The sequence below is a fragment of the Raphanus sativus genome, chromosome 4, assembly GCF_000801105.2.
Source record: "Raphanus sativus cultivar WK10039 chromosome 4, ASM80110v3, whole genome shotgun sequence".
Taxonomy (NCBI): Eukaryota; Viridiplantae; Streptophyta; class Magnoliopsida; order Brassicales; family Brassicaceae; genus Raphanus; species Raphanus sativus.
The window spans coordinates 38,347,740-38,360,693 of NC_079514.1; the positions used below are offsets into that span (position 1 = coordinate 38,347,740).

The window sequence follows — 12,954 nt, forward strand, 5'->3', positions numbered from 1 at the left end:
ACCAAAATGTTTAGAAGTAAGAAATGAGCTTATTCATCTTTGATTCTTTTAAATCGAGTTACAAAATTCTTATAAACAAATATTCATATGTTCTTCGATATAAACATCTGATTAGATAAAAATAATAGTCGAAATTTTGAAATTAATTAGATATTATTAACTTATATAATTTATTTCGGCAAAAGATAAAAAAAATAAAAGTTAAGGACCAGATTACAATTTGAGAAGTTCATCTTCAAAAAATGAAGATATGCACAGTAGATCTTCAAATTTGAAGCAACACTGTTCATTGCTTCATTTTGAAGAAGAAAATGAAGTGGAGTTAGAGCAAAATTTACTTCAAAATAAAATAAAAAGTGAAAAATGAAGTGGGGTTGGAGATGCTCTAAAACCATTAGAACCTCATGAGAAAAGAAAGAGCTAACGAACTCCAAACCTAATGCTCCATAAACAACGCATAGGACCACAGAGAGAGAGAGAGAGAGAGAGAGAGAGAGAGAGAGAGAGAGAGAGAGAGAGAGAGAGAGAGAGAGAGAGAGAGAGAGAGAGAGAGAGAGAGAGAGAGAGAGAGAGAGAGAGAGAGAGAGAGAGAGAGAGAGAGAGAGAGAGAGAGAGAGAGAGAGAGAGAGAGAGAGAGAGAGAGAGAGAGAGAGAGAGAGAGAGACTTGAATAGCTAACAAGCGGAGAAAGACCATTAAAGCTAAAAACTTTACAAAAACTGTTACCTTTTGCAAGACTCTGAGCAAACCCCTTTGAGAACCCGTCTCTGCAAACGTTAAGGAACCTGCATTTACAAGTAAGACCATTAAAGCTAAAACCTTCGAAACTTAATGAACAAAATAGAGCCAGTGAAAAATGCAATTTGTGAAGAGAGAGCCAACAAACTCGGAAACCTAAATCTCCTATTCTATCCTCTCGCAAACAAACCCCAAGCACAAACAGAAAAAATTATTCCTACAATGTCGAGATAAACACACATACATGACAACGACATTTATTACAACAGTAACAAAACAACATCAAACCGAATCTCAAACTGATATCTATAAGCTCGCAAAAACAAATGTCAAAGCTAAATTAAAGAGAAAACCATGCTTAAAACATCATTAACTTGGTTTCATTATTGTATTAATCTTAGATAACACAACAATATTTGGTATTATTGTTTTAAACCAAATTAATATTTCATTTCTGTTTTAATTTAAATTTTATCAATTAACTAATTATAATACCAATATATAATTTGAAGATTTAATCTAAGAGAAAAGAACCATGTAAATGTTCTAAAATTGAGGTGTGCATAGATAATAAATATGTCAGGATTATATCATAAATCATGATTAGCCTTTAAGATGTTATATGAATACTACTAAATATCCAACATTTTCAGGTATTAAGGACATTTTGCTTCTTGTAATATATGCATAAGGATGTCTATAGTTTCATTATTCTAAAATCATATGTATTTTGAATTTAAATATACCATAAAATTCTTTTATATATCTACAAACTAGGTGATTCTCCCGTGCTCATGCACGGGAATAAATACTTATAAGATAATCAAATCATAATAATTGTTAATATATATGTTTTCATCTTAATTAGGTATCTTATTTCAAACTTAATATTTGGACAGTTCAAATTTTCATTGTGGGTATGTTTTCGCATCTATTATTTCAAATTGAACAACTGTTTTTTTTAACTTTAATAAGATTATAATTGGATTACTATTTTTAGCTTAATTTAGATCCGTTCATCCTTTTATATTTCTAAATACATTTTATAAATCTTATAAAATTTGGTAAGTTTATTTTTTTTAAAGATAGAAACACAAAGAAAATGTTGTAGTTGCATTCATGAACATATTTTATAATATTTGAAAATTCATGTATATATATATGAATATTTATAAGACAACTAATTCCTAATAATTGGTAAATCATAACTTGTTTAGAATTGCGAATACATTTTATAATTTTATCAATGAAAATTAGGTAAAATTTTAATTTTAATTTATAAATTTTGTTAATGATATTAGATGATCACTTTACATTATTTGAAATTAATTTTCTTTAAATCATTTAATCAAAAAACAATCATTATAAAATATGTTTTCTTAAAAATTATCTTAACTATTTTATTTTGTAAATTATATATATACACCTATATATTTTGAAAATTATTAGATATTCACTTTTTTATTTATGTTTTTAGGGAAAATATAAATTAAGAAAAAATAAATTCGTTTTTGTATATAAAAAATCTATATATTTTATAGATATTTTCTTTTTATTATATATGGGTTGATAAAATAAATAAACTATAATAAAAAGGATAATTAAAGCTTTATTAATAAAAAGGAAACTAAACAATTTTTAGTAATGATAATTTGGTATAGCTAAGATTAATTCATTAAGGGTATTCGTGTAATCAACCATCGTGAGAATTAACGTGAGCACGACACATAAGAAACTGACTTCTCAAATAATATTATAGAGATTTTAGAAAGGTTTTTAGTTTTATTTTTGGATAATTATACAACTTTTATATCAAAAATTTAAATAATTTATACAAGTTGATTTAATATATTTTATCCAAAAGAAATACATAAGATAAATCTATCTAAGATTATAATTTTAAAAATTTATACATATCTATTTCTACATATAATTTAGAATAAACAAAAAAAAAATTTTAATATTATGTTCAATTGAATCAAAACTTATTTTAAAATATTAATAAAATAATAAAATTTAAAATATTAATATTAAGCATAATTTAAATTTAAAATTTTTATCCCTGATCTCGAGGATTTGGGATTTGGATTTGGTTTAACCGGATTGCTCTGGGAACTGAGTTGATCCGTTAACCGGAACTGACAGCCTTCAAATAAATGCTATCAGGTTCTCATCATCAATGCGGACGGTTTAGACTTTAGAGAATCTAACCTTCTGCATGAGAAAGAGTGTTTGATTCCTTGTCTGAGAAAAAAAATAAATAAATGAAAAGAAAGAAGCCAATCTTCTTCTTTATCCAAACCAAATCCTCTCGAAGCAGAGTAACAGCAAAGGGGGAGCCAAAAAAAAATGACGACGATAATGGCGACGCAGGGGGCTATTCTGCGATTACGAACGAGCTCATCCTCAAAGTCCGTCGCTAAGCCAACGGAGCTCGGCTTCCTCAGCTCTCAGCTCAGTGGCTTAAGAATCTCGCATGCTCCCTCCGATGACGTCATCAACCGCATCTCCCTTCCTTCCTTTCCCGGTGCTCTTCAGCCAATCGTCGCCCGTAAGTTCCCCCCCCCCTCGTCTCTTAAGAGTTTTATTCATGTAGAATTTCGATTTCTCAGAGTTGTTGTGTGTTTGGATTCTCTCAATTAGATTGTCTACGTGGCAGGGCGACAAGTGTGTTTAAGTTCCATTACAAAATGTTTGGATTCTTTTGACACTGTTTTGTATTTAGAATTGTTTGGGTTTAGGCTTTTATGTGTTGGATTCTCTCAAGTTATATGTCTCGATGCCGACATGTGTGTTTAAGTTCTGGTTTCTCAGTCTTTGTAATAAGCTATTTACTTGATAGTTAGCCTTCTTTGACTTTGAAACTGTGTTTGTCTTTGTTTTGACAGGGAGGATCTGTCCTTTTACTGGGAAGAAAGCAAACAGAGCAAACAAAGTCTCCTTCTCTAACCACAAGACCAAGAAGTTGCAGTTCGTCAACTTACAGTACAAGAAAGTTTGGTGGGAAGCTGGGAAACGCTTCGTCAAGCTTCGTTTATCAACAAAGGCCTTGAAGACCATTGAGAAGAACGGTCTCGACGCTGTTGCCAAGAAAGCTGGCATAGATCTTCGCAAGAAATAGATATGATTTGATTGATATGCATTTTTCTTGCTGTTAATTTCTTTTCTTAATACATTTCCTTCAATGGAACGTTTATGAGTTTGAATCAGAAAACTGTTTAATGTTTCCCCCTTCTTGAGCCAGTCAAGAATTAGACAAAACTCGTTAAAAAAAGAAAGAAAAATATTACATTTCATGTTTTCGATTTTATATATTATATCGTTTATCAACTCAACTCTCAGTCTCTGGTTTTCCTTTTGATGATCTCCTCACGGACCCTTCCCCACCTATCGATCCTTTTTGTTTCCGAGGTTTACTCTTCCGTGGAGGAACTGAACCATCTGGAAGAATCATACCTTCCGTGTCTTTGGCACCACCGCTACGCCTTCTACGTACCGAAGGCTCTTGATCACTAGACGATGAGTCCATCGACCCGTGTTTGCTTCGGTTATGTCTTGATGACTGCTTCGCCGGTTCCTCTGATGATGCAACGCTCCCGCTGCTTCCTGGTTTGCGTCTGTGTCTGTGTTTCGGTTTCTCGTTGCTGGTCGGAGGAAGCAGTTCTTTTAGCCCGGCTCCATGTTGGTTCATCTCTGTACGTTTGAGATAAAACGTCAGGACTTGACGCTACAAAACAAAACGTTATATTAGAGAGAAAGATATAAAACCTTGAGGGTTGTATTTGTTGGAGTTGCCTCTGGAAACGACTTGAGCATTCTCATTTTCTTGAGGTTTGAAGTCATTCATCTGCGTTTTAAGGGCAAGGATGATGATGATGAGTTTACATACGATGATGCAAAAAAAAAAAAATGTATGAACGTAACGTACCCAGCTTGGAGTATTGGCAGCTGGACCATCAGAGCCAATATGAGCAACATGCTTTACATCGGTCGGAAACCCTATCTGCATCTCCTCTTCTTTCTCTTCGTCTGTTATAATAACAGAACCGTTTTAACATGACTTGTGACGCAAGAGATACAGAGAGTTTTGTGTGTTATGTTGGGGTAATTAATAGACTCACCAAAAATCTGAGTAATGTAACGAAGGCCCTTAAGAAGGCCTTTCATAGTCGTTGCCATTTGCTCTTATTGAAGGTTTTGATTCCGGTTAGTTTTGTCACAACCGGAATCAAATCTTATACGTTCAAGATTCAACGATCGTCACAGCTCTGTAACTCACGTAAACCTAAAACGTGCAAGAAAAGTAAGCAAAGAAACAAATCAATAAACAAGAAGAATAGAAAGAATATAGAAGAAACCTTGAACGCATAGATTTTTTTTTTTGTTCTTGATGAGAAAAAATGTTGAAGATTTTCTGACGAAGAGAGGAGAGGGAGAGAGAAGGATCAAGAGATCCCTCAGATGTTATTGGTTGTAATCTTAACCAAGAGAAAGAAGAAGAGGGAGAGCACTAAGTTTTTATTTTTACCATTGAATTTTTTATTTTTTTCCTTTTCTTTATCAAAGCTGTAATTTACAGGTAATTTGTAGTTTTATATTTAGAATGTTGATGGTGATGGAGGCAACGTAGAGTTAGTTAGTTAATCAAACCCTCCATGGGAAACAAGTTGTCATGAGGATATTCCGGGTCTTAAGGAATTAGACAAAAAGACCACAACAGAACATCAATACTATTATTAATAAACACATGCATGTCTAAACATGTATTTGGTCTTTTTTTATATAAACTTTATAGGCACTGTTCGTTTCGTGATCTGGACGCAGCATCCAGACGCAGACGCGGACCGATGTTCGTTTGATGTAAAATAAAAGGTTAAGTTGGACGCAACATCCAGATATTTTTCATAACTCATCCAGATTTTTCAAGATTTCTGGATGAGTTTTTTAAGTGTTTCTAGAAACAGCAAACTCATCCAAAACTGTTAAAAGTCGATAATATCCTTAATTTATCCCAAGAATTACAGAGTTTTACATGAAATCAAATTTTTCCCCCAAAAACCGGAAACCAAATTTTTTCCCCCAAAAACCGGAAAATCGAATTTTCTCCCCAAAACCGGAAACCAAAATTTTCTCCCAAAACCGGAAAACCGTGTTTTTCCACCAAAACCCGAAAACCGAATTTTTCCGCCAAAACACAAAGACTGAGTTTTCCGGCCAAAACCTGAAAACTGAGTTTTTCCGCCAAAACCAGAAATAAAGTTTTTCGGCTAAAACCGGAAAACTGAGTTTTCCCGCCAAAACCCGAAAATCGAATTTTTCCTCCCAAATCCGAAAACCGAATTTTCCGCAAAAACCCGAAAACCGAATTTTCCGCCAAAACCCGAAAACCGAGTTTTTCGGCCAAAACCGGAAAATTGAGTTTTCCGGTCAAAACCCGAAAATCGAGTTTTCCGGCCAAAACCCAAAAACCGAGTTTTCTGGCCAAAATCCAAAAATCGAGTTTTCCGGCAAAACCCGAAAACCGAGTTTTCCCGCCAAAACCCGAAAACCAAGTTTTCCCGTCAAAATCCGAAAACCGAGTTTTCCCGCCAAAACAAAAACGAGTTTTCCCGCCAAAACCGGAAACCCGAGTTTTCCGGCCAAAACCGAAAAACCGGGTTTTCCAACCTGAAAACCGAGTTTTCCGGCCAAAACCGAAAAACCGGGTTTTCCAACCTGAAAACCGAGTTTTCCCGCCAAAACCCGAAAACTGAGTTTTTCCGCCAAAACTGGAAAACCGAGTTTACCGGCCCAAACTAGAAAACCGAGTTTTTCCGGCCAAAACCCGAAAATCAAATTTTCCTAGTCAAAATCGGAAACCTAGTTTTCCGCCAAAATTAAAAACAATTTTTTTCCGACCGTAAATAGGTTTTTCTGCTAAAACAAGTAATGATATTAATATTAATATTTTACATGATCTTTTTAGAACAAATAAAATAGTAATTTAGGTACCATGGGTAAACCTATATCGATATTCATTTAATTTCATCAAAACATATTTATCTCTATGAAAAGTTAAAACATGAAAATTTAATTTCATTTTTTATAAAAAATGAAAAAAAATTGAATTTAATGTTCATTTTTATTTATCTCTATTTTATTTGTAGTTAAACATATTTTTTACAAGTTAGTTTCACTTTTAGATATAATTATATATGTTTAGACCAAAAGAAAAGATAAGGAGTTTTTGGTCATTTGACATAAAATTCATCCAGATACAAAATTACAGAATACAAAACGAACATAACTGCATCTAGATACAGTTTCCAGACGCATGATCCAAAATTTTTAGAATCGCGAACGAACGATATCTGATTGCTGCATCTAATTACTGCGTGCAGATGCCGCGTCTAGAATTCTCATCCAGTTCACAAAACGAACAGGGCCATAATATAAAGCGAGAACATTATTCTGTTTCTTTGGATAGTCTAAAAAGTTTTAGAATCCAAAGGAGAAACTTTAAAACAGACAATTTTTTTTTCTGAAAAAAAGCAGATTGGATACAGGTGATAATCATATGATGGCTCAAGAAGCTTTCAGGTCATCCAAACCAACGCTAGCCTGCAAAAGAAAAACAAGAGGATCAAAACTAGTGATAAAATCTGAAGACATTGCGATGATTAAAAGGTCATTTTGTTTTACCAGAAACTTATGATTTTCTTGAAGGAATGGACCAAACTCAGTGCAAAACCTTTCCATGTCAGCGTATATGTCACCAGAACCAGATATGACATCCATGAACTTCTTCCTGTCTGGAGCAAGCTTTAAGGCCATCTGATTAAAAAAACAAAAGTTAAAACCATTTATCAGAGGATCAAACAGGTAAAGGAGATAAAGTCAGTAAGTCACAAGTAAAGTTCATACAGAGAAGGTAGAGCTGGCGAGCCATCCGTGCCATTTCTTGAGTGTTTTTTGGTAAGATTCACCACAAGCCTGTGACATTGGCCAGTCTTGATGTGCTACCAAGTTGCGGAACAGCTCCACTAAGAAATCCATTGCTCTGAAAGAATCAATATATATCTATTTCTGAGAAGCAGCTCTCATTGTGTAACAAAGGTATGTATTGTGTGTTACATGGTGATAACGTTTTACCTGGTTAACCAGAGAAGACCGTTGGTACAACTAGACGATCCTTTTGCTGTCTTAGACTCAATTTCACCTTGAACAAATGTGTACAAGTACTTGTACTTGTCCGGATCAGACAAGTAGTTCTTCTCCAACCTCTACACAAGAGACCGAACCAACAATTTTATATTTTAAGACAAACATCCAGTGCATAGAAGTCATGACGCAGGTACAGGACATTTTTACACATTACTAGCCAAGAGCAAGAACATAGCCAAAAAAATGCACTTCTATAAGTGGTTTTTACTATGAGTGCTAAATGGAAATGTGATCTACAACAATACAAGAGAATGCTACCGATATGTTGCCACCAATGTCAGCTTTCACGAGAGTCATAGCGGCTCCAAACTTATCTGGGAAAACAGAAACCAAAGGAAAAATGAAGTTACTACATAGGAAACACAACACTTGTCTATTAAAGGTAAAGAAACTTATTATTGCATATAACGACAACAGACAATCACAAGATATATACTTGAGCTTTTATATATCACCAAGAAAATATAAGAAGCTCTACTAAAAAAAAAAAAAGCATTTAGAGAGAGAGAGAAAAAAGTTTTCTCCTTTTTAATTGGTACCTATAACAGGCAAGATGGTCTTGCAGAGGTCTAGAAAAGGCTTAGTAAGCATCTCCCCTTGTTCAGACTTGACATTCTTCATTCCTTCCAAACACGGGGTGAACACAGTCCCTTCCATTTTCAACTCTTTGACTTAACTGACAACAACAAGAAGACAAAAGAGGAAATCTCAGATATTTATGGCTGATTAAACAAACACATTGAAGAATGGCTGATCCTCCAGTGACTACCATTTATCTTCCTCAAAGTTAAACAATGAAGACAAGTCAACATCAAAACAAAAACCCAAAACCCATAAACAATTAACTAAAGGATCTGAAACTAATGTCAGCAACCACATGAGAAAACACATTTAACTCAGACAAGGAGAAAGAAAAGGCTATGAATTGAATCAGTTAATAATCTATATACATGCACAGAACTGATCAGATCATCTCCATTACAGTATAAAAAACAGACCAAGATTGAGACCCACATCATAAAAATGGAGACTTCCATCAATCAGATCAATAAACAGATCTAAAATTAAGTGAAATGAAATCAATCCGATCCATGGATCAAACATAGCATCACACCAACGTGAGAATACACCAAAAAAAAACAAGAAATTGTTCGAGATCTAACGATTCAATAGACGAATATGAGGCCGATCTGTAACGGAGGAGAAGAAAAATCGTACCTTTTGGACTGAGAATCAGAGAAAGGTGGGATCAGATTCTGATAGTGTGAGAGAGGTTTCTTCTTCTTTGCTCTGTGGGGAGTTATAAATTTCAAATGATTCTGTTACACCCCCAGTGTTACGGATATTTCTGATAATAGCCCTAAAAATCATTTCATTAGTCAATCACGTCCAATTTCATATGTGAAGACGAAAGCGATTGCATTTGGAATGGTCGGGATGGTACTCACTACTCACTAGGCATGACCAAATTTATCCCGAACCGAAGAACATAACCGTGTCGAACCAAAAAGTCAAATTCGAAACTGAACCAAAAACATCTAAATGGACTGGACTCTATAATTCTACGACCGACAAATTGAAACCGAATCATTACCAAACCGATGACTAAATAAGTACCTGAAAATTTTTAAAATCAAATTATATACCTAAAAATAAAAATTTACATATATTTAGTTCTAAATAACCAAATAACGTAAAAATACTATGATAAACCGAATTACCCGATACGAAACCAACGCTTATGTTTTTCATTTATTTTAGGAACAAGGCATGTCTTAAGTCATTGTACTCTGCTTTAAAGATGAAGCAACCTTGGATTTTTACTTTTGGGTTGCTGCAACTTTTCTTGTGAATTCACCTATATGAAGATAGATTATTGCGAATGTGCATGCAGTTAACTGGAGAGCTAGCTGGGATAACTGGTGACTAGTTAATGGCAGAAGCTGAAAGAAATTTTACCTTATATGTTTTGCATTTTCCTAGAAGTCTGGATAATACTAGATCTCTAAACATGAATCCAAAATTAAGGCAAGTAGCCTGACAAGAAGTATTGAAGACTCTAAGTACACAAATTTCAAATAGGTCTATAGGATGTCTAGAATGTGAGATAATTTTTTTTTGTTTTCTTTTTGAGAATTGGCATTCTATTAAAATGAATGTGAGATAATTGAAGACAAGATTTGATGTACTTTCTCATTCCTTGAGTTATACTAGATGGATATCTGCATGTACACACAATATTTTTCTAATCAGGTAATGAATGACGATATGGTGCAGGACGGATTTCATCGCGTAATTGAAATAACGCTTTCGTTACACCATTCAACATATATTAACAACATGTTCGTTATTTTTACCAATTATGCATTTAATAGAAACAAAAAAAAAAATGTTTGTTCGTCAATTACCAATACAGCATTCGTTCTAGTGTACGCTTCAGTTATGGTGCATTATTTGACTATGGTGTGCGTTTTTTTCTTATTTATCTTTTATTAGTTACAATTACTTCTAATAACTAAACAAATTTAATAGTTAAAGAATCTAATTACATATAGAAAATTAACATAATAATTTCAAAATTTTGTAAATTTTATTTAATAATATAAATTTTCAGAATATTAAAATTATAGTAAACTTTATTAAATTATGTTAAATTTTCTATATGTATTTCCACAATTTTAGTGAATAAACTGAAAAGCCACTATTTTAATGATTAATAAAAAAATAATCAAATATTCATTAAATTTTTATTCAAGAATTCACTTTTCTAAATCCCATATATATTAATTTGTGTTTAAGATGTTAGTTATATTTAACCAATGTTTTTAAAAATAGACCGAATCAATTGGTCGAACCGTAACCATAACCCAAAATATAATTATATATTATAAAATATAATTTACTTTTTTTATTTGAAATGATTAGTATTTAAATTTTATAAATAATAAAATATTACGAAATTAACACTAAAATATTTTATTTTATTAATATATGAATATGTTTATTTTACATTAATATTTCTATCAAAATTACACTACTTTTTCTATAAAACCACACTATAATCTATCTTATTAAAGCTGAAGTACAATTTCGGTGTGTTTGGATATTTGGATAAGAGTTTTTAAAAAAATTGGTGTATTTGGAAACATGGATTGTAGTCTTTTAAAAAAAAAATAATTTTGTTTGGAAACAAAGATAGTAGTATTAAATAGAAAATTTAATGAGCTTAAGTCATTAAGTCCATTATAAAAGAATGTTGTCAATATATATATAAGAAAAATACAATACAAAGCCCAATTTGAAATACCAACTCAAATTATGGTTTTTATATTTCATATTAAGTCTTTAAAATATAATATATGTAATTGTTTATATGATGATACGTATTAAATACTATTAATTATATGATTACCTTTATGATGGTACATATAAAATACGATTAATTATATGATGAAATTATACGATATATAATAATGACTAAGGATGGGTTTTCAGACATCCATACGGGTTTGGTTCTGATTGGTTTGCGTTTCGGGTTTTCGAGGTCAAAGATTTCAGTCCTATTAGAATGTTTCTAAATTTTTGTTTGAGTTTGATTCGGATCTTTGCGGGTTTGGTTTGGGTTTGGATAACCTATTTAAATTATTTTTAAAGTTTTAAATCACTATATATTTTAAATTTTTCAAAATCTATAAATAAAATAATATATTACCTATAAATTTAAATAACATATGTCAGAATACCTAAGATTAACATATCAATTGGTTTAATTTAAAATTTTGGATACGAAATCAATAATTATTTTAAGTATTTTTGGTGATCTGAGTATACTTTAACTATTTCAGATATTTGTTTTTGACTATCTATATATATTTTCAAGTATTTTAAACCAATTTAAAAGTATCATTCTTGATGTTTTATATAAGTTAAATATAAAAATAATTAATATATAAGTATATAAATCTATTTTTAGATAAATTCAGGTACACGAATATTTCGGTTCCGATCCGATTTGGTTCTCTAACTAACAAAATTTTGAATAATTCGAATATTTAATCAATTTATGTTCAGGTTTGGTACTATATTTACGGATTGGTATCAGTTCTGTTCATCGGATTCATTTTGCCAAACCCTAATAATTACATGAAAAACAAATATCATCATATTTTTAAAAATATACATCCGCGGAGGTGAAGAGATCAAAGTCTATAATCATTTATTTTAACAACAAGCCAAATAAATATGTTGATTGAAGAGCGAATAAAACAAAACTAGAGAAATACATAGTTTATCAGAGACACTCTATGTGTCGAATTTATTATAAAGAAAATTTTATTAAAATAAATAAATTCAATAATTACAAACAAATAATATATTTTATAAAAGTGAAAAATAATACCCGCGCTTTCGAAGCGCGGGTCAAAATCTAGTTTTTATTAAAATTGCATTCATTTGCAAACTGTAACCTGCAGTTACACCAGACCACACTTTAAGTGTGTCCTGCTTATATTACTAAATCTATGGTTACCATTAGGAGCTTTAATTTAACAAACTAACTTATTCATTTGATATTCAAAATAATATTCTTATCATTCTTATTCCGTTGTACAAAATTAATATATGTTAAAAATATTAGGTTTTAAAAAACATCACAAGTTTCAATATAATAAAAAATTATGCTTAACCGATTTGAATAACATGACCAACAAAAAAATTTACTATATGACATTTTCATTCTCACTCCATAATTTATTCTAAAAATAGATTGGGAAATGGAATATAAACAAAAAAATAAAGTTAATCCATTTTTGTAGATAAGATTCTTGAATTTTTTTTTTTTTTTTTTGACAACAAAAGAAACTAACTATGATCTCATCGGAAAATACATGATTTTCAAAAGAAAAAATTAACATGATTTGGATTTCGCTCTAAGGAGATATATGACATGACTTAGAACTTTATAGTCATTAATTTTAAAAAAGGGTAATATAATTTGTTTTCAAATCAAGAAATA

General features: G+C 31.5%; 3 protein-coding genes across 5 annotated transcripts; 1 reads left to right on the top strand and 2 right to left on the bottom strand.

Annotated features, from left to right (window-relative positions):
• The first annotated feature begins 3,023 nt into the window (after positions 1 to 3,023).
• LOC108833202 (50S ribosomal protein L28, chloroplastic) lies at positions 3,024 to 3,961 on the top strand. Its single transcript, XM_018606635.2, has 2 exons — positions 3,024 to 3,288; positions 3,626 to 3,961. Exons 1-2 carry the CDS (start codon positions 3,087 to 3,089, stop codon positions 3,856 to 3,858), a joined length of 435 nt encoding a protein of 144 aa, XP_018462137.2. The 5' UTR covers positions 3,024 to 3,086; the 3' UTR covers positions 3,859 to 3,961.
• Positions 3,958 to 5,337, bottom strand: LOC108833203 (CRIB domain-containing protein RIC1-like). The gene is made up of 5 exons (XM_057009559.1): positions 5,096 to 5,337; positions 4,859 to 5,022; positions 4,666 to 4,766; positions 4,506 to 4,584; positions 3,958 to 4,430 (listed from the first exon to the last, which is right to left on the bottom strand). Exons 2-5 carry the CDS (start codon positions 4,914 to 4,916, stop codon positions 4,069 to 4,071), a joined length of 600 nt encoding a protein of 199 aa, XP_056865539.1. The 5' UTR covers positions 4,917 to 5,022; positions 5,096 to 5,337; the 3' UTR covers positions 3,958 to 4,068.
• Positions 5,338 to 7,143: 1,806 nt separating this feature from the next.
• On the bottom strand, positions 7,144 to 9,308 carry LOC108836072 (glycolipid transfer protein 1). 3 transcript variants are annotated; one of them, XM_018609282.2, is made up of 7 exons: positions 9,159 to 9,308; positions 8,480 to 8,616; positions 8,199 to 8,254; positions 7,869 to 7,999; positions 7,641 to 7,776; positions 7,419 to 7,550; positions 7,144 to 7,337 (listed from the first exon to the last, which is right to left on the bottom strand). In XM_018609282.2, exons 2-7 carry the CDS (start codon positions 8,595 to 8,597, stop codon positions 7,302 to 7,304), a joined length of 609 nt encoding a protein of 202 aa, XP_018464784.1. In that variant the 5' UTR covers positions 8,598 to 8,616; positions 9,159 to 9,308; the 3' UTR covers positions 7,144 to 7,301. The 3 variants fall into 3 exon arrangements, with proteins under 3 accessions (XP_018464784.1, XP_056863467.1, XP_056863468.1); XM_057007487.1 differs by having other exon boundaries at positions 8,480 to 8,613; positions 9,100 to 9,220; XM_057007488.1 differs by having other exon boundaries at positions 8,480 to 8,611; positions 9,159 to 9,204.
• Positions 9,309 to 12,954: the final 3,646 nt, after the last annotated feature.

Excerpts from the sequence above, each read along its gene's own strand:
- LOC108836072 (XM_018609282.2), bottom strand. The coding sequence starts at position 8,597 with ATGGAAGGGACTGTGTTCACCCCGTGTTTGGAAGGAATGAAGAATGTC. Across the intron at positions 7,777-7,868 it reads GGTCTTCTCTGGTTAACCAG|AGCAATGGATTTCTTAGTGG; the intron begins GTAAAACGTTAT and ends TGATTCTTTCAG. Across the intron at positions 7,551-7,640 it reads TCGCCAGCTCTACCTTCTCT|ATGGCCTTAAAGCTTGCTCC; the intron begins GTATGAACTTTA and ends TTTTTTAATCAG.
- LOC108833203 (XM_057009559.1), bottom strand. The coding sequence starts at position 4,916 with ATGGCAACGACTATGAAAGGCCTTCTTAAGGGCCTTCGTTACATTACT. Across the intron at positions 4,585-4,665 it reads CTGCCAATACTCCAAGCTGG|ATGAATGACTTCAAACCTCA; the intron begins GTACGTTACGTT and ends CTTAAAACGCAG. Across the intron at positions 4,431-4,505 it reads CAACAAATACAACCCTCAAG|AGATGAACCAACATGGAGCC; the intron begins GTTTTATATCTT and ends TCAAACGTACAG.
- LOC108833202 (XM_018606635.2), top strand. The coding sequence starts at position 3,087 with ATGACGACGATAATGGCGACGCAGGGGGCTATTCTGCGATTACGAACG. Across the intron at positions 3,289-3,625 it reads TCTTCAGCCAATCGTCGCCC|GGAGGATCTGTCCTTTTACT; the intron begins GTAAGTTCCCCC and ends TTGTTTTGACAG.